The 27,451-nt window shown below is 41.8% G+C and overlaps 1 protein-coding gene across 5 annotated transcripts in view; it reads right to left on the minus strand.

The window, feature by feature from the left end:
- phkb (phosphorylase kinase, beta) overlaps nt 1-27,451 on the minus strand; it is an 88,524-nt gene that overhangs the window by 30,898 nt on the left and 30,175 nt on the right. For all 5 annotated transcript variants that reach the window (XM_084039247.1, XM_084039248.1, XM_084039244.1 and 2 more), the window contains 6 exons: nt 26,332-26,427; nt 23,619-23,816; nt 19,753-19,810; nt 18,911-18,988; nt 17,447-17,605; nt 16,306-16,400 (listed from right to left, as the gene is read on the minus strand). In XM_084039247.1, the coding sequence (XP_083895373.1) occupies nt 16,306-16,400; nt 17,447-17,605; nt 18,911-18,988; nt 19,753-19,810; nt 23,619-23,816; nt 26,332-26,427 (684 nt within the window). The remainder of the gene's footprint in view (nt 1-16,305; nt 16,401-17,446; nt 17,606-18,910; nt 18,989-19,752; nt 19,811-23,618; nt 23,817-26,331; nt 26,428-27,451) is intronic.

The raw sequence follows: 27,451 nt of genomic DNA on the forward strand, positions 1-27,451 counted from the left end.
AGTGTGAACGCCGGGTGTCAAACTACATGAAAGACGGTGAGAAAATAGCAAGAAAAGAGGGAACAAGCCATTTCAGAGGTGCAGTAATCTCAGACGTTTTGGGCTTGTGGACAATCAGACATCACAGTTGTTTGTCTTGTAGTGAAGCACCCGAGTACACACGCAGAATAAATCACATGCAAATGAAGCCAACGTGTTGGAAAGAGAACGAGACAACCTGATTTTTTTTAAACTCCTCTCAGCTGGTTTGGGTTTTTGGATAAGAGGAATACCTGACAACTCTTATCTACAGCAAAGATGATTTAAATACATTGAAATGTATGCGTCTACTACTACTTTTATTCATTACAGGATTGTGTTAACAAGGCTGCATTTCCTCTCACTCTTTAGTTCCTCATATCCCAGAGTTGTGTGTATTGTTATATTTATGCGCATGTGAATGTCTCTCCGTGCGTATCTTTGGCACCTTTCATCTTCTCGATCTTTATTTCTAGAGGCAACATTTATACGTGTAATTTATATATGTGTGTGTGTGTTTGTGTGTGTGTTTGTGTGTGTGTGTGTGTGTGTGTGTGTGTGTGTGTGTGTTTGTGTGTGTGTGTGTAAATGAATTGTAAGCAGAGATTATCATCTTCGTTGCGCTGAGTGACAGTCTATTCAGGGCCATTTAGGAAGCAGGCAGCAGCTTGTGACTCACAGGAGCAGCGGCCTTTCATCTCGCTCTCATTGTGGGGAGGCTCACACACACACACACACACACACACACGCACACACACACACACACACACGCATTGATACCGGCATGCACAGATGCTCAAATTCTTAGTCAGTCACAGAACACAGAGCCAAGGAATAACACACAAACACACACACACGTACAAAGCCACACACAGCCACACACACACACACACACTTGCACACACACACAGAAATAATCTGGGAGCCATTTTGTTTGGTCGATAAGAGCTGGTTTTAGCCAACAACCTCGTTATCATCAATCAGAGCGTAGAGAGAGAACAGAGAGAGGGGGTGGCTGAGGAGAAAAAAAAACACACGGCTGAACACAAATCTCTCCTGATGAATAGGGAAGCATTGGCTTCTAAAATGCTGCAATGCAACTCTCTCATTAGCGCTGGTCTCTGAGCAGACAAAGGACTCATTTGGCGAAGGACACCATATGGAAATGCATGATGGCGAGATGGGAGGAATGGACTCCCTCTCGCTCTCCCCCCTATGAGATGAAATGTTTCTTTAAACTATCTTTTCAGAGGCAGCCTGGGAACATCAATGCAGTGTGACCGAAACGGTGCAGAGTCGGGGAGAAAAGTCGGGGAATAAAAGATGGGTTGGTTCAACGTTTCTGCTGCAGACTGCTTAAAGGTAGTTAACAAATCATATTGGACCTCGGGTGCGCCCGATGGTGCGGCTGCTGGTCTGATGTCAGCACAGCTCAGGCCAAATCCAACAGTCTGAAATCCAATTTCAGGAAGTGCTAGAGAGCTCTTTAGACTAATTAATGAAAAGAGGGGGGAGGGGGGGGGAAGGTAGAGCAAATGAGTTGCAATTGAACACAGGTAATTAAAGTTCTGACGCGTTAACTACTGCAAGCATTGTAATACATAGTAAAAGGTATTTGATGTTTCGGGGGATGATGTCCAAACAGTGAATCAGATTTGATGAAATAAGATGTGATGTTCCAACCCTACACTCATATATGTATATACATGTGAATACAACATTTGTTGCCTGTAAAAATACAAACTATGCTATCTGGCTCTCACTACATGGTCTCCACCTACACATTAAACCTACACGCTAACCTACAAGTCCAAGCAGCTTCTGGAGACGGCAGCCTATACATCACAGGCTGATGACATCCAACGGTGTACGGTGTGTATCCCAGAGGGGGCTCGTCTGTTGGGCAAACAGTGGGGGTGACAGCTGAAAGGCAGCATATCATTGATCTGACTGAGGAGGGAGATTTACTGTGACATGACCAGGAAACGTAAGCACACTGAGCATAAGAGCATAAAACCATCGTTCATATAGGAGTATTTTAACTTGATTTGCACTCAACGATTGTTCAGTCAAAGATGAAGAAGTGGAACTAAATGGCTGCATAAAAAATCCTCAAAACTATAATATCTATCGCCTCATATTAAAAGAACACTTCCAATATTTAGGGAACTTTCTTGCTAAGAGTTGGAAGTTGTTTTCTACTTCCCCACCCAGAAAAATAAATTGTTAATACTGGCGTAAGAATATCAATTATAGATGATTATAATACGTCAAGGTTTTTTGTGTTTCCATGACTTTGTCAAGACTGGTTTTATGGATCGGTCGGACCTGAAGACACTCTCTGAGTCATAGTGCAATATGTTTCAGCTTCCAATGTTGAGTGCTCTTCTGAACTATTCTTGCAAATACACAACACAGAATATTAAAGATGCGTGTGCCAGAGGGGAAATCCAGCTCGCCAGGCCAGAATATGAAATATCCAAACGCTGTACACAAGGAGGCATGAGTCCGCCAAGCAGAACGTGTGCTCCGTCAGCCTGAGATTGAGGGGTGAAGTAGAAAAAGATCACATCTGTACAGACATCCTGCAAACCAAGCCATACATCTGCACCGACCGTTAATTCCATAATTGAATACAACTCACTTTTGCCTCTATCTGCTTACTCGATATGGAAATTCATTCATTCATGAATCAAGCAGAACAAAGCAAATGAAGTATTTAATAACAACTTGAGACTCCATCTATGGAATATATGGTTATGGCAGGCAGGTGGTTGGACGACGCCGAAAAGGCCAAGAGCTTGAAATATGGAAATGTAAACAATAGGATTTAAAAATGGTTCCCTTCTGGTTCCATACGGAGCATCCTGCACAGCTCGGTCTGCACCGACCCAACTCAAGTTTATCCATAAATCATTTCACCACAGACTTCACGTCGGTTAATGGATACTCACAAAAGTGACAAAATAAAATGATACACCTTTTTCCTCACAAATAGGAAGTCGAGGCCAAAAGGCATTTAAGGACACATTTGTGCCGCCGACACGAAGGGAGGGCTGCAGCAGCAGAACGACGGCGACATTCGTCTACACACGAGAAACAACAACTCAGCACTCCTGCAGTCACAGTGCTGAGCAAGGCTTGTCTGGACCAGTTTAACAAATGTTTATTCTTAGAAGATAAAGCTGCTGTTATTTGATTTTCATCATCATAAAGTATCTGTATCCTTATCCTCATCCCTGGTTTTCACTCCCGTAATACAGCGAGACCTCAGGAAATGGTCTGATGCCTTAAATACTGACGGCTGTGATGTCATTTACTCGGGAGACAATCAAACCTTTTTGGAAAGGTACCTCCTGTGTGGATAATAACTTGTCATTTTGACCATTTAACTCCATGCTTAGCTTCCCTGGATTGACCTCCTTTGAACGCTGGAGCTGACTTTAAAACGCTGCCTCTACATAATAAGTATTAAAAGGTCTTGCTCTGCCATTAAAAGGCTTCCTACACTACCGGGAGAAAGTTACCTTAGATTTGAATCAGTGTATGAGAGTATCTCAGGTTCATCAGACCATATTCTTTGTGAGTTGTCAGATTAGTGGTACATTGAGACACTGATTAAAAAGATGGATGTTTTTTTTATGAGTGGGGGGAAATATAAAAAATAAAAACAACTATAAAATGATCAAATGAGACAAATGGAGTTACAAAGCAGCTTGTGGAGGGCAGGAATGGAGGCAGGGAGCTACGTTCTTATTTGTTTTGTCTCAGTCTAATAACACTGTCTGTTTCCTCTGTGTGTGTGTGTGTGTGTGTGTGTGTGTGTGTGTCAACCTCAGGCACTTCTCGGTGACAGGAAGAACAAACACTAAACCGTTTGCCTATACGCGTGCACAAACAAACACACGGAATGACTAATGATAGGGGCACATTAATAAATAGACTTGGCACGCATCTGTTGACAAAAGCCAAACATATTAATAAATAACTCCTTGACTCTTCATCACTGCAGGAGGCGACAGTAGAGTCACGCACTCAGATCTGTAATTCAGCCAAAACCTATTTGGTATATTTGCAGTTGGAGTAGAAGTTCAAGTACCAAGTGTGTTGTATTTTTTAGGACAGTATATATATTTATATATATATGCTTCAGAAGGGGCCACAGACTCAATTCATTCTAGATGATAAAACTCTATATCATGAAAGAGGAAAATGCAGCCTCTGTTATGTAACAAAAAAAGCATGAAATCCCAATCCACACAGGCAAAAGGTGGTAAAAGGAAATAAGGATGGACACATTGAGACATGCTATTGACGAGCGCTACAGAAGATTTCCTGCAGCAGGATGGGCTGGCGGGGGTCTGCAGCAGGTCTGGCCGCCGCGTCCCTCAGAGATACGGCCGCGCTAAATTTGATAAAATGAAAAGCCATTTGCCAGAGAACGCTTCTGTGACTTCCCGCAGAACTGAAATGAATTTCAGCTCCGCCTCATTTGACTTTCCCCCCAAAATTAAAAGCACTGAGTTGTGACACGAGATGAGAAGTGTCCGGGATTTTTCCTTCTTTCAATCCTCATTTTACCCTTTTTCCTTTCATTTTTTTCTTCTTTCCTTCTCTCTGTTTGCTCTTCAGTTCTTCCTCTCGTTGCTTCCTGTTTCTTTATCTTTCTGTGCCTCAGTCTGAACTTCTGTCTTCTTTTTTGCTTCCTTACTTATTCTCCATTTTACAGTTTTCTGTCCCACTGTCCTTTTTTCTCTATTTTGTCTTCCTTTCTTTATTTCTCTCTTTACGTTGTCCCCTCCCTTCCTCTCTTTACCACTCTGTCACTAACTGTCTTCAATCACTCTCTCCGTCTCGCTGTCACTCATGTGTCACACCGGTTAGAAGCAAATCGTCTAAAAAAAGCATTTCTCAGAGTGAAATCTCAGACGTCTCTGTCAAAACACCTCCGCTAATACAACCTAAACTCACACACTCGAGGTGAAAGTGACTCGAACCAGCAGTAGATTTATGTACACAGCTGCGAGTCTGCAAATCAGGGAGCTGACAAAGCCTCGCCACATGAGATTAATGTTGTGTGACTTCATGAATTTAATTTCGTTTTTTTTCATCAATTACATTTCTGGTGTTTCTTTTCCTTCATTATCCTCTGAGATGTTTTTTTTTTATAAACGTAACGCTCATTTTTTATTCCCTGCTGTCACACATACACATATTGCATGTAAATTTACTGTATAATGTTTGCATAGCCTTGATGCTAACATGCTGAAGGTCAAACACACTCACCTATTTTCTCCTCTGGCTCAATATTTAACTATTTATATGAAACTTGTAGTTAAAATAACACCAGCTGAAGTCAGTGAGACTCCGGCGTTATTTCAAGGTCAGATCCCTCCCAGTGTGTCGGCCTGCAAAGCGCAGCACGAGGGAGGCAGCCTCAAGCGAGCATCACATCACAAAGGAATGAAACATTCAAAGACTTTCATAAAGTTAAAAAGCAAGTGAGGGAATTTATCCACCACCAAAAAAAAAATCTATTTGAATGAAATATAATCCCTTCCTTTCATGCCCCTGCACAGATGAATGACTCTGGGCTCTGTATCGTCCTCGGGAAGTTGGTCTCTGTGCAGCTCGGAGATTCATATTTTGATGAGGGTATTTCAAAGTGTCAGGGGTTTAGCAGAAATATGTTACGAGGGAGGGGGGCATGAAAGAAATGCTAAGTCATTTTCAATCCGGGGCTGTGGGAGAGGAGAATGTCTCCCGTGTACGCTTTTAAATTCGGGTCTTTTCAAAAGGTCATCTGGTGGTAATAACGACGAGACCATGACGAGAATCAGTCACAGTTATGAGTTGAGCACAATTGGAATAGGGGGAGGTGATGAGGCAGGAGTTTGATTTAGGGAAATGCTTCCACAACATGGAGGAATAAAGAGAAAGTGGCGGCACTGGAGATGGAAGGGTGAACACAGAGGAAGGGAGGAGGAGGAGGAGGAGGAGGAGGAGGAGGAGGAGGAGGAGGGGGAATCACCTCAGCAGAGAAGAACCGAGTGAAGAATTGGATTGCACGCATGCTGGCCGGTGTAATTGTAAAGGCGCCCTGACGGAGAAAGCGATACATTGCTCCCCGGACTCAGCTCAGAAACATTATCCTCCGCCACAAAAATCTTATGAGTGAAGAAGCAGGAGAGAAAAAAATAATAATCAATTGATATTAAAGGGCGAGTGACGGTGTGAGCTACAGGAGCCTCGGCTTGTCAGAGCCGCCGTGTTTGATATCATCCCTGGAGAGCCGGGGAGGCTGGGGAAGATAAGTGGCCTGATTGCTCCCGCTGTGTGTGTCGTGTGAGCATAATGTCGTGAGCGGCGCATCGAAGAATAAACACGCACAGCCACGTATGAAAGTCTGGTTGTACGTCGGGGTGGTTTTCTTCCTCTGTGTATTGTATTATTTAAATTTTGGCCTTCACTTTTCATCCCTCCAACAAGTCGTTTCAAGGCCACAAACAAGCTGAGAAATAGAAAAACTTAACTTAAATTAACTCTCTGTCTACCGGTGTATGTGAGTTATTCTGAATAAGCTTTAATGGACATATGCAGCCCGACCGTGACCCTGGAACAGAAATAGTCGTCTTTGTCCCTGGCTCACATGCACTCAGATGAAGGCACAGAAAATCTCACATACACCCATAAACGTCGGGAACAGATGGGCAATTTGGTTCAAATGGGGTCTGTATCTTACCGTCTCTCCTTCACACACTCACAAACGCTCTAAAACAGCTTGACGAATAAACAAGCTGCACTGTTATACTCAAATAACCCCTTATACTCGCTCCCTATGCAGCACACACACGGAGAACCAAGGTGTTTGTGTTTCAAAGGACTTTCACCCACAAGACCGCCGTGTGTGTGAAGTCAAGTAGTAGTCGAATCCTTTTGTTATGTAACCTCCAGACTTTAATAATGCCACTTACATAACAAGCAGAGGTTTATTTTAAAGTAATAAAAATACTTATTTAAAGTCCCAGTTGGCAACATTTGTTTGATCATATTCACTGAAGCCGACACTACGCTCCGATAGAACAACATAAATCATCCGGTTTTAGTAAAAAAAAGCGTGCCTCTACGTGCACATAGAGCCTGTTGTTTGTTTTGCAAAAATCGACAGCGCCCGGATCATCCTGTCCAATCAGCACGCAGGGCTGTGTTCGTGCACAACACAGAGCCCCTCCCCCCTCGGGTCGTACCACTATAACAGGGGGGAGGCGGAGGGAAGTAGCAACAAGCTTCCAATTCCTCGTTAAAAACCGAAACAAGGAGGTCCAAAACAACCAAGGAAAAGAAAACACCGGTGGAAAAGAAGGGAAAAAAGAAAGATGGCAACGGTGCTATAAACCAGACTGAAAAACCGACTGGGACTTAAACCCAAACCACAATAAACTACAGCGTTATTTAAAGTGTAGGGGGTGACAACGCGCTGTATTACGACGACAGGTCGGCTCATGAGCTTCAATCTGAGATGTGCACCTTTCAATACGCCAATACGACATTAATAATGAATTAAATATGTTGTTTTATACCTTCAGTCAGACATGTTGTAATATTGGCTCAACCTGAGAGGCAGTGAGTTTCAGGTGTTCCTCAGCAGCCACATTTCCTAATTAGAGAAGAGTAGTATTGCCAAGGTTTTTTAAGGTGCCTTACAAGCATATTGAATGCTTCTGCTGTTCATTTGGATTACATCTGTATGTGATGACGAGAGCGTGCTCGTAGGAGGAAAACATTCCTCCGTCACCTCCATCCCATATTGTCCGTGTGCTTCTCCTTCCCTCTCTGGCTACTTGCTCACAAACAAGAATCTAATAGCCGTGCTGTCAATGTTAAGACAAGCGAGTAAGAAATACATCATCAAATGTTCCTTTTAAGTTAATTGTAAATGAATATATACACATTTATTTACTTGACAAGAAACGAGTTGAATCAGCAGGGTAAGCTTTAAATGACAGGCACTAAAAAGGCACTCTATTCAGGCCAACATTATGTAGTAACTCAACGAAATGTAATACATTTTCATTTATATCACTTATAAAGAATGCAATATTGAATATATTTCCCTGCATTTGTAATAAATAATTACATATTGCAGTGGGATTTTTTACATTTTTGAATACATTCATTATTCTTAATAGCAATTAAATGAATAATATTAATATATTATTAAGAACCAATGAAAATGGAAGTCTTCATCTGAACAAAGTGTTCTATTTTTAACATTTATGCCAAATTAAACTTCACAAATATTCTATTAGATGTATGTGAGCTGTGGTGACCCCCCTTGGTGTTATAGTTGACTCTGATCTTAGTCTAAACAGCCTCATAAAAACAGATTTTTACAAATATAGCCAAACTCAGGGATTTAATGTCATTCATGCTTTGTATTTCTACCAGGGTTAACTACTGCAGACAGAGCTCCGCCTTACAGCTTGAGTGAAGATAGTGGTACACTTTAAACTAGACCTACTGCATCCATTGGTACCCATTGATGCTAGCTTGTTGGGAAGGAGGCTGAATAACGCTCCTTAACGACGGTATGGTGATATTCAACAGAGAACCTTGACCTCTCACCTCAAGATATGTGAATGAAAATGGGTTCTATGTGAACCCACAAGTCTCTCCTTCACATACATGCTCGTTTTATGATACCAAGATATGTTTTGCATGCAGAATAAATGTGTTATTTTCACCTATTCTATGTATGTCTGCATAATGGAGTACCCTAAACAGTTCTGTAATTTCATAAACTGGAAAATGACAACTCTTGAATCCAATGGGCCTAATTGTAAACATGTGATGATGTTTCTCCCCATATGAGAAATTTCACATGACAAACCTGTATAAAAAATGCCTGTTGTGACCTCTGGGATAATCACAGGAGAGTTTCTGGAACAGAGCTTGCTGTCCAGTTCGCGAAAAATGCAATACTTACTTATTTAGGAGAGATTTGAGATTTTTTGCCATCACAATGTTCTAACCTCTTTTACCATTTCATGACAGATTAAATATTTTTAGAAATATCCAGGGTCCCTATCTGGAAATGATAGGAAGATATGATCATCTTGATGAATTGATGATGAAATAAGCAATAAAAAGGGATTAGACGACGTGCAGTACACCATACGTAAACACTTTAAGGTTCCGTGGATGTTCTCCTGTGAACCTGACATGTTGAGTTGCCGCCCACATTTGTGTGGAAGAAGCAAACAACTCAAATCCCTCTCCTCTTGTGAAGCTTGGCCTTGTCCATGTCAGCAGAAGCCATCAACAAGCAGCTAATAAAAACCGCTCAGCACACCTGGCTCCGAACACAAATCCCATTCCCGCTCATCTAACGCTCTGAATCCGGCAGCGGGAGGCGTCGCTGGGCCTTATAATGTATGAGGGATGTAACGGCCTTTTGTTAGAGTGAGTGTTTGGATGAATTGAGCGCAGCAGGTTCAAATATTTGCTCTCCTCTCGGGTGTTTTTGTCATTCTTCCCTGATGTTGTACAACCTGGCAGCATGCTTCCCTTTTGTTTCAGTGCAATACAAAGATAGGAAGACTCTGGAGCTGGCCAATAACACCAAACCTATCAGACACCCACTAAATGGGGCCCTTGGCACAGAGAGGAAGAAGCACGTCTAAGAGGTACACACACACACACACACACACAACTTCTGAGGGAACAGAAAAGCATGTGCATGTGTTGGTTGGAGTGTGTCACGAGTTAATGCATGCTAAGTGCGAGTGTGTCTACTGAGTGATGTCCATTTCCCTGCAGGTTAAGGTCAGCAGCCATTTCTCCGGGGCTTTTACTGTCACAGACCGCTGGCCTCGACATTTCCTGCACGCCATCAGGCCATTTGGCAAACAGCAGGGTTTAGCCCACTCTCCATCTGTGTGTGTGTGTGTGTGTGTGTGTATGTGTGTGTGTTTGCACATGTGAATGAACAAAAGGATGCTGAAAGAAAATGTGTGCATGTGTGATTTTGTTTGTAGGGTTTGTGTAGGACGTGCTGTGTGTATGTGTGTGTGTGTGTGTGTGTGTGTGTCAAAGAGAACCTCATGTTCATCTGCTCCGTGCTGCTCAGGGCGTCCCTTTGCTCTTCACATAGAGACAGTCTGTAGATTATTCAATGGTGTCCTCCCATTGACCTCTAATCTGTGTTCTTCTGCTTGACTCGAGAGTCATGTGCAAATTTCCCTTATTTTAACGTGTGTCTGTACCGTGTGATCACAAGTAGTCTCTACATGTCTGAGATTCACGATGCCACACAGCCTGTCCATTAACAGCTGCAGAACTGCACATAACTGGGAAGCAAACGGACCAGAAAACATGTAAGAAGCTGATGTAGTTACCGTGACATCAATGTCGTTATCCTGCACCAATTTGTTGCTAATGTCTTCATAGTTTTCTGTTTCTGTTGCAATTAAAATGTTTTCTTACAGGAGGTTTTGCACTAGTTTGTAGAGCATGTTGGATGTTGGTTAAAGCCCCCGGAAATCAGATACATATTAAGTATTTCTCTATAAAATGAAATATTCATGGATGAATAAGCAACGATCATCATAACTTCAACTCAGCTATACGTCATCTGGACCATGTGGGTGTGGCTTGATCAGATCTGATTGACAGTTTTCAAATCCTGATTGATCCTTAGAAGAACATGACATCGCCTTTCTCTAACTGAGTCCCGCCCAGTTCCCACCATCGTGACAAACATCCATATTACATGTACAGGATGAAATGGTTTAATTTCTCTCCTTCTACCTCTTAATATTTCAGCCTCAGACATGACTTCCCTTCTTCCCCTCTTTCCTCCCTCCTTCCATCCCACCTCTAGGGAGGTCTGTCTGTTCCCCACATTGCAAGATCAAATCGCCGGCCTCCCCTGACCCACACCTTATCTCTGATTGATGACTGACGGCTCCCAGGGCACGGACCACTATGCAACTTTTCCATTAACCTTGATTTGACATAGTGTGTGTGTGTGTGTGTGTGAATGAAAGGAGTTGAGGGTACGTTGCTTTTTATTAAGTGCCATTCCTGTTTGTGCCTCGGTGCTGTATGGAGGTGGATGTGGGTTGTTGAATTCACACACAAAAAAATAGAAGAGAACTCAAAGAGACAGATGGAGAAAAGGAGGAGACAGACTGAGAGAATGCGACACTGCCAGCATGCCTGAATAGCTGAGCAGATTAAGGGTATTCCATTAAAAGCGAGTGTGTGACACGAGCAACATCACCAGCTAATTCACTTTTAAAGCCATTCATGACTTCTCCAATCCCCCGGTTGCTACGCCCGCTGTGTATTATTGCATGTTTGTCAGTGGGATGTCACGCCAAGCTCCCTAGGGTGCATTTGATCTCACTCACCCTCACAGCCCTGGGAGCGCGTTGTCTCTCATGCAGAAAAACCCAACGCAGTCTCTCACAAAATGTCAGGGAAAGCTGCCCTTATCCACTGGGTCAAGCCGAAAATATCATCCATTTGCAACTATTATTAGTCAGCGGCACCGTAGTAACACACTTTCCCTTATTTTTTTACCATTTGCAACGTGGCTTACATGCATATTTAAGCCGTGTCGTCTTATTTTATAGCTTCATACTCTATTTAACAGACACACAGTTCATTACCGGAGTAAAAGGTTCCCTCAAGCTCCACCACACATGTGAAAGCCCCCACTCACTAACTACATCATATCTTCCCACCCTCCAAATGCAGTTTTTTGAGGCAAAACCACATTCCCTTTCCCGCTGAGATGCACACACCATGCAAATTTAATGCATGGTGCCTTACCTATGTACAATATAGGGATGTGTGCTGTGTAATCATTTTTAATTTTAGAATGGCTGCGTTGTGAACATTCTTAATATCTATTCCTACGTGCAAGAACATGAGGTGTTTCCAGGTCAGCATCCCAGGAAACCTCATCTGCAGGACACCACCGATGGGTTTATGTAGGAATGGCATTAAAATGTGAAATGCAACATTTAAATAACTAAGCAGAAAGAACTGATCACTGTAATCACATATTTCTGTATATTTAGGTGGTGATTTGTTTTGGGGGGAACCATTACTACAGTCACATACATCTCTCTCTACACATACTGCTGTTTAAAATGGGTTTTTTGGATATTTGCAGTTGAAATAGCTCAAACATCATGCGACGACTATTTCTATGGATATTTATAACCTCACATAAGCTTATATGCGTCACCAAACAGTAAAATATGTCATGCACTCTAAGTGGTAGCATCACATTCAGAAGGAATGGAACTTTGAATAAAACTTATGCACACAAACACACACATGCATAATAATATATCGTGCAAAAACAACAACTGCAACCTAGAAACACAGACCTCCCTTACACTTTGTGACAGAGAGAGTGACATGCAAAGATGGCATGCACCACTCATAGTAACACATACACGTGTGTTGGTTTTGAAAACACAGAATGGGAAGCAAATTAGGCACGCACAGGGAAGAGAAGGGAACGCACAAATCAAGCCTTAACTGCATGTGAAAGCCCAGCATGCCTATGTGCCTTTCCTGCCCCACAGACCAAACACTGGACGTCAGTGATGCAGAGGCAACAAGACAGCTGCTACACACACACACACACACACACACACACACACACACACACACACACACACACACGCACACACACACACACGCACACGCACACGCACACACACACACACACACACACACACACACACACACACACACACACACACACACACACACACACACAATGTATTTTCTCTCTCTCATCTTTTCTCTGCACATCTAAAGCCTCTTTGCCGACGCAAAGTGTTAGCTTAGCATCTAGCAGAGACGAGCGAAAGGTGCGAGTGAAAGAGATGCAGAAGTAAAAAATAAATAAATAAAGAAGACACAATAACAGCCAGGGAGAGATGGTAAAAAAACGTTGAGAAAAAAAGAGAGAGGTGAGAGAATGGGCAGAGGATGACTGGAATAAAGAACAAAGTTTGCAATTTGCATGGCCATTTGACCCTACAAGGTGCTCAGCTTAACACCCGCTAAATGAATAAACCATCATATCTAATTTCTCCTGGCTGACGGCAAGATGCCGGTACACTCGGAAGCTCAAAGTTGATTCACGTCTCCCAGGAAAATAAAATACGCCTCACTTCAGCTTTCAGCTGCTGCTGTTTAAAACTCGGTATGGCAAAAGAAGGGAATTTACTGAATCCTAAAGACAAAAAAACCCCAGCTGTGTTTGAAACAACGCCTTTCTTTCAAATCCCTGTACCTACAAAGTGACTGGCTTCCATCACATCCACTCATTTCCTCATCACGACTTTTAAAACAACATGCACAGCACTACAAATGATTATTTTCTTTTATGTGGTTAACAACAAAATTCTTGGCTGTAAAACGGAAAAATTGGTGTTAAAGCTAACTTTAACGGCCTTGAGTCCCCATAGATTAGATAGATATACAAAGGACACATACAGACAGACAGGCAGACAGACAGACGGGTAGTTTGGTGTCCAGGGACGTGTTATTTTCCCTGTATAAGTTTGTAAATCTAAAAGCCTTTCTTTTTACAATAAGTCATTACAGTGAAAGACAAGATGAGAAATGTCTTTACACAGAGGGTAAATGTCAAAACTATTAAATGAAAAAATTCCACATTTCTAGTCGTTTATTGAGCTGGCTTCCCTCATATTGAAGAATATTAGCATGCCCTCGAGAGTTGAATAGTGACATTTCAAGACAAATGTTCTCTCTGGACTCTAAAAAACTCAGAGATTTGTATCTCTGGTGGTTTTTTTTTTGTATTTGTTTCTCTCTGTCTTAGTTTTTTCTGCTGAAATGTATTTGATTCATTCTGGCATTCATTACACCTCTCCAGAGCGACCCTCTCCTGTGTGCCTTGTTCTAGCACCGTCTTATCTGCCAAACTACAAAAACAAAATTCAAAAATACAGCAGCAGAAGGCCTTATAATTAGAATTAGCATCAGGCCATTGTTTACGTATCTATAGCCTTCATCTGTGTGATGCTCAGCGCTGCCAGCTGTCTCAGATATGCATTAAACCGACATGATCTCCCTTCAGAGAGGTGGTGCGTAGAGCAAATGGACTGGGTTTAATCCCTGTCTGCAAGACTGGCCCTTGGTAAGGATGCTGATCAGGTCCTGATGACCTCAATTAAAGGAACAGTGTGTAGCATTTAGGGAGATCTATTGTTAGAAACAGAATATCATATTAATACTGAAAATAAGAATCGTTGGGCCTCATTCCCCAATATCTTCCTAAATTTTTTTCTTAAATTTGTTCCAAGTTCCCAAGAAAATCTATGTCTGATTCATGACGTGTTCTTAAACCGCAGAAATGTTCGCATCTGTGTTCTTAAATGTGTTTGTAAATTGAAAGCGTGTGCAATCTCTTCCTAATTAGCATGTCATTCTTCTAGCTGTTGTATTTATAGAGACCGTCTCCAGTTTGAAAAGTAATTTGTAATTTAAATCACACAGTACTATACAACTGAGTCGAAGAAAACATAATAACCAATCATTTTGCATACATGTCAGCACTCAAGTATGCTTTTGAATGTGCGTAGGATTTGTACTTCCCACATAAGAAAACATTGGTGAATGCCAGAACCTTCGTGAAACTGTCACTAGAAAATCATGGTGCTTTTCAGTTAGCCTATTAGCTGGTTTGAGTTGCATTGAGAAATCATTAGGCTAACTAGCATGCTATATCTGAAAAGCACCATGCCAGTCTCTAGGTATGTGAGGATTTGGATTTTATTTGAACTCCAAAGGCCCAGGTGACTTTATCAGAATGCATAGTATCCTGGATCCATGTAATAACTGGCCTTTAAAAATAAAAATCTGCCTGCCTCTATGGGAGTTTAACATAGGGGTGCCCATACTTATGCACCCTGTATTTTAATGAAGAACATTTATTTCTTTATGATACATTATTCATTCACAAAGAAAATCAGTGTCCTAAAAGGTAGGATTTTTCCTCATTTGTTTAATTAAGGCATTAAGATCAATTCACAAAAGATGATTTTTTATTCCTCTTTAGCATAACTTAGGCATGGGGTGCCTAAACTTATGCATAGCACTGTAGATGTATGTTCAAGTACACGTGATTCACCGTCACTGTATATCACAAAATCAATGAAAGACTATAACCATGGTAACTGTGGGTAATAATATTAAAGGATGATACATCTGTTGTGGGTGGTAATCAATGGTAACTGTGGGTAATAATATTAAAGGGTAATCAATGGACGACATCTGACACTGAACCATAAATCAAAACGCCGTAGTTATGGACGGTGGGACTCCCGTCAAGTAAAAAGACAAGCGTGACACGTTGGTGCTCGTCATTTATGCAAGAAACAATATTGAATCTTTTTCTTTTTTAATTTACTTCTTATTGTTACATGCTTTCATTAAGCCACGGTTACTGAGAAGGCTTGACTCCAAGTGGCTGCCAGATGTCCATTAATTCCTGCACCTGGGATGCAGATGTTTGTTTTTCTAAATTCATTTTCCAGGATTAACTCGAGTGCAGCTAAGTTAAGGAACGTGCAGAAAACCTGATGAGAGCAACGCAACAAGTACAACTTCAAACCTGTTTGATTTCAAATGAATTAACGCCAAACGGAGGAGAGAGAACGTTTGGAATAGCAGAAGAGAGGGCTAGGTGTTACATGTCATCGCTGGAAAGGCTACGGTTGTTCAGAATAGAACAGAATGAAATATGAAATTTCTCATCATGCATTTGAAGCATTAAAAAAAGTGAATTTCAATCAATAAAAGGGATTTAAACTCACATTTCAGGCTTGTGATTATCCATTACAATTGTGAACGTACCACTTGTCTGTTATTTTCTCTTACTTACACTTCAAAATTGTCCTCCTTGGATAGACTTTATAAATTAAAAACAGTCTGTACAGTGTCTGTACAGCCTCAAGCAGTTAGAGCTACTTGGCTTCTAAAAACAGCCAATAGTATCCAGTTGTTTTTTTTTTTTTTTAAATATATGTATGTCATTATTGTGAGAGGCCAAAAGAAAAAGATTAAACCGCTCTTATGAATTCATATCAACAGGGATGAGTACAGCTTAACAAAGGGCCCTGGAATCCTTGAAAGCTTTCCTTGGAATGATAATCTGTAGTGCATATCTGTGTGTGATGATAAGTTGTGAAAAAAGAGTGATGACAGTCAGTCAGTCACATTCCAGCCTACCTGATTGGAGTATCTCATGCTGACGTTGCGTTGGTCCTGGCGGGGAACGTAGCGGTGGATGGGATCGATATCTTTAGGGCTGATGAGCTCATCCACTGGATTGTGATCAAACACACACACACACACACACACACACACACACACACACACACACACACACACACACACACACACACACACACACAGTAACACACATTAACATCCATACAAAACATACACCAAAGGACAGAAAAATAAACACATTTCCATTCCAGGGGCGGCTGTGGCTCCGAGGTAGATCGAGTCGTCGGTTCGAATCCCGGCTCCTCCAGTCTGTGTGCCGAAGTGTCCTTGGGCAAGATACTGAACCCCCAAATTGCCCCTGATGCTGCGCCATCGGTGTGTGAATGTGTATGAATGTGCATGAATGAGTTAGATCCTGATGTGTAGGCGGCTCCTCTGCCATCAGTGTATGAATGTGTGTGAACGGGTAAAAGTGACTGACTGTAGTGTGAAGCACCTTGAGTAGCTAGTTAGCTAGAAAAGCGCTAAATGCATTTCCATTCATTTACACAAATACAGACCTACATATACAACGGATGAGTCAAACTGCATCCGTGGATTGACGTCTGTGATTAATTAAGCCAGAGTTCCATAATTTGATTATCATGAATAATGATTGTGGGCGTGGAGCAGCGTCGGGCTGCAGGAGAGAGAGCTGTGTGGAGGCGGCTCACAGGAGCGGCGTCAGCTGATTGACGCAGCTGCAGGTGATCTGAGTGATTGACGAGCCTTTTTAGACTCCACAGTATGGAGGAGAGGAGGAGAGGCGACACGCTGTGGACGGGAACAGAGACCAACGTACTGTGGTTTTGGTCCAAGGACCTCCAGAACTGGCAACTTCCATCTCTACTTTGCAGCGAGAACCCTGGTGGCTACAATCTATGCCACAATTAAGACATTTCTTTGATAATTCATAGCATTTTCATACCAAACATACCATAGTGTCATAAATCTCATCAAATATGACCTTAATCGATCACTTTTGCATTACAGTATTAATGAACATGCAGACAGCTAAGAGAATGAACAGAATGGATGTGTGGGTTCAGAGCATCATACCAAGGTTTACACAGAAACACACACACACACACGGGCGTACCCAGCAGCTTGGCGATGTTGTAAAGGGCCTGACCACACAGGAAGAACATCCCGTCACGGCCAGAGTTGCTAGGGAAACGCTTCTGGCTCCCATGCTTGTTCTGCTCCGCCTCCACGAAGTCGGCCGGCACGTGGTAGTATTTGGGGATCACAGCATGACCTGACACGAGAGAAGGAGGCTTTGAGCACTGTGTGTGTGTGTGTGTGTGTGTGTGTGTGTGTGTGTGTGTGTGTGTGTGTGCTATACTTCAATAAGACTGCAGTGTTTACGTTCTACAATTTCACACAGTAGTATATGCATGTTATTAGTCATCCAAACCAATTTTCTACTAAAGAGGAACAGTTAAAACAGGTAAAAATTCCCCCTGAAACAGCCAATTAAAAACAACTCATGTATTTATTATTAAAAAAAAAAAAAATAGATTCACACAGACATACAGGAACATTGCATTTTCACAGATTTACCCTAACAGGTACATAAAGGGCACCAGCTGCCGTAGTGGAACAAAGTGGTCTGTGATTGCTTAAGGCAATAATGTTTGGCTTTTTAGTATGAATTAAAGGATATAGTTATTCATGTCAGTGAAAGGAGCACACTAATAGGCATGCCCGGGTATTGCAATAGAAAAAGCATTCACCCACCACTGCAGATACAGGTTCCACATTCTAGATAACACTCTAATAACACTCTGAAGGGACAGAGAGCAGGAGTACATGGTGGATGTACCTGGATGTGAAACATTGGTTCTGCTAAATGTTCCTGAACGTGTGGTCCAATATGAATCCAACCCACTCCAGAGAAAAAACACAGAGTCAAAGAACGGCACAAAGGTAGTAAATGTTGCCCATTCACCACAGCACAGCGGCACGTCTCCCGGCTGTGTGGTCAAAACAATGGGAGAGCCGGGCGAACATGAGGCAGAACACACCGTGGCAGCTTCTGAGAGCGGCAAATACATCGGCGGTTTGATTTTATTTTTCATGGGCACTTATATGGTTTAAGAGAAAACAAAAGGTGAATCCAACCAATTAACTACAGGAGATTTCTCCAAAAATAACCAGAACAAAGGCATTGTACTGGAGATGTCCGGAGCAACTTGAGCTCTTTCTCACATTATTATCCCTTCTCCACTCCAGTTATTCCTGTGCTATTATGATTGGACTAACAGAAACCTGCCTCCCCTCCATAGTAGGTGAATATAGAAGCCTGGCTCTTCAACTCATGTTGAACGTAACACCCCTATGAGCCTCGGTCACGGCATGATGGCTATGAATACGGAGGACCAAACTTATTTTAAACACAACCTTTTTCATTGCCAGAGGGAGAGAGAGCAGAGGCAGAAGCTCCGAAACAATCCATGTCAAATCAGTTAAAGTTGTGTGTGTGCATTCAGACTCTTCCACCATCCATGGGTCAAAGCATTTGAGTGTGTGTGGGTGTGTGTGTATTAATCTGATTGCTCACCATCGACAGAATGGAAGATAATGGGATCAAGGAGCTCCTGGTATTCTGTGACCTGAGCTTTATTTCCTCTGAACACCCCTGCAACACAAACATAGAAACACACAAAAACACACACAGATTAGTAGCATTTAGCTCTTTACTGTACAATTACAGAGCAAAATGTGCATTCTAATGGAACCATGTTTGTGGCCACCTGCTGAGTTTGTCCTATATTCTGTCCCCTTTTAGCTCTGTTTTGCTCTCAACTCCTGAGGGAAATAGCCGGGGCTTTAGCTGCTAACGGCTCCACACGTTCACCAGTTAGTCTGCATTTGTCTGACCATAAAAACAATAAGCTAAAATGCTTAGTAAAGCTGACAGGAAGCGGAGATTTGATCACTATGAGATACATATAAATCATTTCATCCACTGTTGACACAACGATATTTATTATTGCAGCTTTAATGTTAAAGCACTGTTGTGTGCGATAAGACTGAAAACCACTATTGGATCAAAAAATGTATGTTTTTTTGTCAGCAGTTAAATGATAGTCCCATAAAGATGAAGACATCTGAAAAGCCCTAAATCACATCATTCGTCTGTCCTACAAATGTCAGTGCTGCCATTAGGGTGATTTAGTAATGCTTGAATCCACACTATCGGGTGAAACAATACGTAATTTCTGACCATTCCCTTAGGGTTCGCAAATAGATTTCACACATCACATAAGTGTTTCTAAGTCCTCTAAAAGCTGGCAAACATCAAAATGTAATTTCCTGTCAAATGCCTCAAGTCTGTCTTCTATCTTCCCAATGACCCACTCGAGGCATCATAACAGCCGTTACGGATAGAACATGGCTTACCGTCAATCATCATGTAGATGAAAAATATGGGAAACTCGCACTCGATTCCATCAAAAAGCTGGAGAGAGACAGAGAGGAGGAGAATTATTGCTTTTCCATTTCAGAAAGAGGAGAGCGGCTCAGGGACTTAAAAGCGGCGGATGGCTGAACTTTAGTAGCGCCGACTATAAGTGAAGGGCACAGGAAAAAATATATAGAAGACATGACATTGTGAATGATAACTCACACAACACACGGAGGAATAACAATGCTTCCTTGCAAGGCCATTTCCTTTCATTCAAAGTTGTGCTGTTTGTTTTGAGGAGGACGTTTGAAGGTGTGAGCTGACGGAAGGTTAACGACACAGAGACAAATATAACACACGAAGAGGAAAAGTGGAATCAGTGGAATGTTTTAAAGTTTATAGGTTTAATAGGTGTTACTAGTCAAGACTGCAACTGGTCCATGTTTATCATAAATATTTCCAAACAGGTAGAAACTGGAAAAAACGATCTGTACAACAACATTTCTAAGGGGATAGTAGTTAATGGGTTAATAGGACACTAGCAACGTATATTAATGCAAATAATTTGGAAACCATGGTAACATTTAGGCACATTTAGGTCAACTTTACTAACTTTACTGCTAATCTAATCTAGCAAAGCCACGGTAGCAACGCTGCAGTAGCGACCTGTCAGTCACAAGGTAGCCACGCCCCTAAAGCATACCCTGATTTATCGTCCATTTTACTCTAAATGGGCCCATCATTTACTAAATGGACATGAAGAAGACTTGAAACTCATGGTTACAGTCTTTACTGAGATAATAAATTCAATGAGAAGTAGGGTCGTTTTCTCAAGGACTTCTTTCTGCAACCAGGGGAGTCGCCCCCTCATGGCCAGTAGAGAGAATGCAAGTTTAAGCCACTTTCTGCCTGGTCTGAGCTAGATCACAGATGTACAGGTGTGAAAACATCCTTAGTAAGTTGCTGGGCCACCAAAAGCTACCGATCTGGTGACTGTGAAGGCCATAGCATAAGATTTTCATAATTGAATACTTACCAAACCTTTCACTGACCCCTGTGTTACGTTTCTCCACAAATGTATGCAAGAGCTATAATTGACTGACTGACTGACTGATCAATATGAGTGAATGTGTGACCGTCTGGTTTGTTTTTCAGCCGACAGAACCCCGAGAAATAAAAGCCAGCTTGTTGCAGCAGCTGGAGGGAATTTTCCGGAACAAACACTTGAACAGACATGAACACCATCATTTGTTGGATTATTCTCGGAATCTCACTCAGCCAGAAATCCTATTATAGATCACACATGACGTGTGCAAAGTGTCACAAATACACACACACACACACACACACACACACACACACACACACACACACACACACACACACACACACACACACACACAACCTTCATCTGGTTACAAGAAGACGGAGAACGCATTCAAGTCTCATGTAAATTCAAGACTTTTGGTTTCTAACAGGACACAAATATGGATTTCACGCTTTTCATTTTTATCTCATTTGCTCTTCCTCACTTTCTCTGAGTTTTCTCTGAGTATTCTCAATCTGATCGTAGCATATTCACACTGACAAAAACGACTGAGGAAATTATGCATACGACTCCATTTGGTGCGATTGTGGTGTGTTTTTGTCCCTGACTCGGGCCACCGTCAGCAATTAGGGACAAAAGCTGTGATCCCAATTTGGAAACGGCTAAACGTGCATTTCAGCCCATCTAACTATAAATGCCACGACTCCTGACTATCTGTGTCCTTCATCTCTTTCAATAATCTCCACACCGATGGAAGATAAACGAGATAACATCCTAAAGCAACGACGAAAAGGCTGCACACGCGGATATGTGTGGGAGCCGCATTCACTATCGCCGATCAGATACCACGGTCTGCAGGCTTAAAATGGGCGTCTTTAAATGTCCGACGTCTGCACCATGTGATCGTGCAGATTTGTGTGGCTTCAAACCGCGTGTTTCGGGCAGAGATGGGAGGCCATTACATGCTATGAGCAAGAGAGAGAGAGGGATGAAAGAGAGAAAAATGAAAAGGTACATGAGAGATACGGAAGCAGAGGATGGTTTATTTTGAGGGGGTGGGGGTTGGGGGGGGGAGGTAACGCAGTCACCCAGTGAGGCCTGTGCTTTTTGGCCCGTTGAGGTTGTAAACAGGCAGGGATCCCTGGGATTTTGTGCTTGAGCAGCTCGACTGATTGGTAAAACTGTCTATCACACAGGCTGCTGCTCTCTGTCAATGGTAAACAGACAGGGAGCGCAGACGTCCGGCCTGCTGTGAATCCTCTCTTCAACAACAACAACAACTTCACACCACGTCTTCTGCAGGGAGACCTGGTCTACCTGTGACCTCTTCGACGCCAGAGAGAGCTCACACTGCGTCAGCTCGACATTTCTTTACTTTGTGTGTTCACGCTGATCACTCAAAGGGAGTCACATTTGACTTTTTTTTGTTTCTAATGTTGTACGTCATCTCCAACACTTCCAAAAATCTGCAGTTTGTTTCAATATTAATTACTGGAAAAAATTCTAATTTTTGTGGTAATAGTTGCTGCATTGTCTAATTTTCACCACCTGGCACAGTTTCCTCTTATATAAATGACTTATTAATACTTGCAGTATTTGCTGATGTGGCAGCAAACACATTACTGTTGGAAGGAGCTATCAGGAGTTAAACTTTGTCTTCCATAATAAATCTGCCTGCTGGTAGAATGGAGGACGTAGCCTGATGGAAACAGAGGCTTTAAGGAGGAATAATGCCCGGTGTGAACTTCATGTCTGCTGGACGGTGCTGGACTCCACGTGGTCCATTCATTCTTGATAATAGACATGACCATTAAGACAAGCCAAGGGCATTATCCCTATTATACTATGGTTACTTGCCAAAGAAAGACCATTTATTCATATTTTCATGCATTTTGCAACGAAACTCAAGTAACACAAGCCATTTACTCCCTGGTAAATGTAAGGGTTTGCTAATGCCTGGAGTAATCATTACCAACCCATAAGGTTTTTATGCAATGGAGAAGTGAATCAGTGCTCCAGTCAATAGGACGAACCTTATGACTTGGCAATATAAGATATTTCTTGTCTGCTCAGTTCACCCTTTGTTCAGCTACAGGACGGAAAGCTAACCTTATGCTAGCAAATCTACAACATTGTGTGTGGTTGAGAAACAGTAAATAGCAATTTAACAGTATGTTTAACAACAAGACTATCTATTTATCCGGCCATGTTGTAATTTAATCAGAACTTCCTAGTAGGTGTCCATTATCAGGAATCTTGCAGCCAATCAGAATCGAGTATTCACCCAGACCATGGTATAATATTTGCTAATTCTTAGCCTTTCTATCGTATTAGCTGCAGGTTTAAAGGAAGAAAGAGGCAAAGTCCCGTCCCTTCTGGGTGGACCATCAAGGGATCTTATGTTGGAGAAAATATGTAAGCTAGTCGATGGCAAGAGATGAATAATTTGAATTGTGCCATGAATTAAACGTAAGATTTTTGTCAATTTAAACATAAAAAAAAGTAATTTTTCAAAACTGTGAAAATACGTAATTAGGAAGACTACACCCGGAAAGTCACCTAAGCGACGTCTCGCTGAAGCTACAATGAGTGTTACAGACTTCCCCAAGGATATACTGTATCATTAAGCCTTTATTGTGTTTTATCGCCTCTTTTATCCACAGATATTTATATTTACTGCTATATTAATGACACATCGCTGTACCTTTTGCTACTTGGGAGATGAGTAACATCTTCTGTTTTGTCTGTCCCATATGCTGCTGGAGGAAATATAGACAAGCAAAGAAGAATCACCGTATCCTTTAGGTGTCCCACCTTCATTTCTGCAGGTTTGTAGTAGCGCCGCTCCTTGTCTTCGTTAGCGGTGCGGTAGCCATCGCGGAGGAAACGCTTGAAGCCGTATTTGCCCCGTAGCTTGCGAACGATCTTGTCCAGCGTCTGACTGTAGAGGACGTCGTCATCCACAGCAAAGGCTGGATAGCTGATGGTTGGAAGCAAGGCTGCATCTGTGTTCTGCAGACAAGGGAGAGAAGACATGCAACAGTTACAGACGGCAGGTGGAGAACAAACTAACGTTACTGGGATCCTATAGACCCAGAACAGTATAGCAGTCTGTCTAAACCACTGTAAGCTATGCTCCAACAGCAATGAATAAAGTCTTTGTTGCGAAAGGTACAACAGAGGGAGAAGATCTGGCTGCCAAGGGTGAAAGGATTAATTAAGGCCCAATTCCATTCTGGCTATTACACCCTCTCCCTATCCACTTGCACTGTATTCATGCTTTTGCATGGAGGATCTGAAATGTGAGGATCTGAATGTGAAAGTGGTTTATAAGACCTCCGACAGTGAGTGTACATCGATGCTGACTCAACCAGCTATATGTATTGTTGTCATATTGGGAGTATAATTCTAGAATGAGAGCAACTGTAACGTAATCCAATTGAGCCCCAAGGATTTATATTTCTGATATGTATTTATAGTTTCCTTGCCAGAGAAGCTTGCCGCTGTATTTGTGCTTCATTCACCTGGGAGTGTGACTACAAATGAAGTGGGATGGGTCGGGACCAGGTGGAATAGAGCCTTAATTTGCTATCTTAGTTTAGACCACAGAGCGTCATTGTTTACAATATACATGCATTGAATATGTCATTTCCACATATTGGTTAATGATTTTACTTGCAGTGTGAAAGCTCAGAAAAAACCCACGTTGTTGTGTTAAAAAAATGACGTTGTTTTTTTGTAGCATAACATTCTCTTTCTGTGTAAAATTTATGCTGACGTGCAAAAGGAACACACCTGGTGTGTTTTTTGTCTGAATTGCAATAATCATAGGAACAAATACTGATATTAGGCAAACCATTTTGCCTGCATATCTAATTCACTTTTTGTGTGGTTTACTTTATTAAGCAGTGGAAATTAAAGCTATTAGCCTCACATGCAAACAGCTATGAATATTTATTTATGGAGGGCAGAGTTTAAAAAAAAATAAAGAACTTGTTTTCCATATTTTTGCCTGAACTCTGTCTTTATATTGAAGTCCCTGATAACTGCAGAGAGAAGCTTCCTTCCATGGACTTCTATGAATTAATGTGTCAACCAGCTCAAGGACAACATTTCAGTGCAAGATGCAGTCGGCTGTTTTTGTTTTGTCTTATAATCTTTTTGAACTTCCACACGTCTCCACACTTCACGCAGCCACCAATTGCTGCTCTGTCTAGTCCGACCCGCTCTTATTCCCCCGCTTCTCGTTACAACTCCAATTTACATGTTAACGTCCTTGGCAGCCGCAGCTGAAATGGGATATCAGCTTGCTGAATATATTCAGTGCAGGTAGTGAAATGAATATTGAATTCCAATCTTTTGCCATAGTGTGCGGGACACTGATATTATATTGATAATTCGGTTAGCTCGACATTATCCTGTTGGGTCTCTCTCGCTCCCTACTGCACTCCATCCTTCCAACTCCTTAACGTTAATCTCATGCAGCTGTACCGCCACTCTCGTCGTCTAATTACACTCATTTCCTCTCGAGCTGACTGCAAGCTATTCCGCCTGACACATTCAGCACGGGAAGAGCGATGTGATCATGTAAGTGTCTGCAAGCGGTGGAGTGAAGAGAACGGAATGGTTTTGCTCTTGCACATTTTTTTTCCCATCTCCCCTTCCTTTTTCAGCTTTGCCACCGTCCAGCTCTGCAGCCGCCTCTCACTTCACCAATTTGATGTCAAGGCTGAACCATCAACACCACAGCTCACAAATATCTGATCACATATTGATGTGAACATGTTGTTTTTTAATGTGTAACATTAACATTTGAAGTTTGTTGTGCAGGCATCAGTCTTTAGGAGAGATTATGAACACAGCTGCTCCTCTGAGTCATGACAAAAATAGGCAACAGGTTGCATGAATGCGTGCAACCGCACTGTAAAAAGGCACCAACTCCATAAGTTATCCTGGCTTGTTTCTATCATTTAAATCAACTTAACATAATGAGTTAAGACATTTTAACTCAATTCAATGAGTTCTTGGTATTCCAATATAAGAGTTTAAGCCAGTTCAATGAAATGGAAATTTCAATGTGTTAAGCTAACTTGACAATATGAGTTTTACAATGGTATGTAGTATAACTGAACTGAGTTGAAGCAACATATAATCATAAGTTCAGTTAACAAGAGAAAGTAAGTATGCATAATGTAACATAGTAAGTCATTTCAACTCAGAGTATCAAGTTCAAACAATTAATGGTGATTAATTAAGTCATTTAAATAACTTGCCTTCCTGAATTGAAATAAAGCTTTTATCAGAGTTGAGTTTACTCATATATTTAAGGCAGCTTTTGAAGTTAAGTTTATAAGTTAAACCGACCTGAAATCTATTACACTGTGTGTACATCTGTCAACGGTTCAAATAGCTAATTCTGAGCCAAACATGCATTTACAAATTTTTTTGGACAATATCTTAGGCGTTATTTGTAGATTTCATTTGTCGGGTGGTTTTAGAAGTTGCATAGACAGATAGACGGACTCACATGTGAGCGAGACTCTCGGGGCAGTAAGGAGCAGAGTGTTTGTCTGTTCCTGTTGTGGGCGTCCAGATCCACAAATATCACCGACCACGAACAACCCTGCAGAGCAAAACACAAAAGCAGAAAGCATCTATTTCACAGCTGAACTATTCACCCATAACAGGTACACCAATAGCACACAGCTTCAGTCGTAGAAATGCATAAAAATCCTCCATCATTTATCCGACAAACATTAGGAAGCCAAAATGTATAAAATGACTAAAGGCCTACTTTCAAAGCCCCTCCATCACAACTCACACCTCCGCACATCAAAACACACTCTTTGGCGGATATTTTTGTGTTGCACATGTTTTTGAAGCACAGTGTGGGAGCACTTGGACAACAGTGGGTCGAGAGTCATCCTCACTTCAGAAGTCCCCACGTACAAAACCGAAGGGCCGCGACTACAATGCAGTGCATCATCCATCCAGTGCACTTAAACACCTCCGGGCGAGAGAGAAGGGGTCGTTTTTTATGCTTTTACTTGGTAAGGGATGTGATCAAACCTCTCAGGCTCTAAAAAAGCTGATCCAGTCCACTTCATCCATCCATCAGCAGCGCTTACATAAAACCAACTGAGCCACTCGTGCAACCTGCTAAGCAGTTTCTAATGTAAGTCCAATGCATTATGTATGAATATTGCCAGAGTCTAGTTTTTTCCCCGTCCAAAAACAGATCCGGCCAGAGCTTTTAGTCAAATCAGCAGGCTTTCCTGTCAGAATTTGCATAGTGCAGTAGATTGCTGGCCACCAATGTAGGCAGCTGTGTGACAAGTCAGTGAAACGGCCCTCTCCAGGAAACCTTGTTGTTATAGAAGCCGGGTGTAAAAAGCCAAGGATGTACGATGAGTGATTTTGCCTTGTGTCCTTTTGAGTGGGGTTTCTTTCAGTGGGCAAACATTTTCCTTTTCATTAAACTCAGCAGTCTAAACTGTGTTTCAAAATGAAATTTGGTTTCTTTGTTACTTGAGGCACAACAAAAATAACACATTTTATTTAACTGAACACACAGTTTTTAAATTATGAGTCTCTACCACATGATTTGGATAAATGTGAAACCTGGAGAAATTAAACATTAATAAGTA

The sequence above is a fragment of the Eutrigla gurnardus genome (assembly GCF_963514095.1).
Source record: "Eutrigla gurnardus genome assembly, chromosome: 1".
Lineage (NCBI taxonomy): Eukaryota > Metazoa > Chordata > Actinopteri > Perciformes > Triglidae > Eutrigla > Eutrigla gurnardus.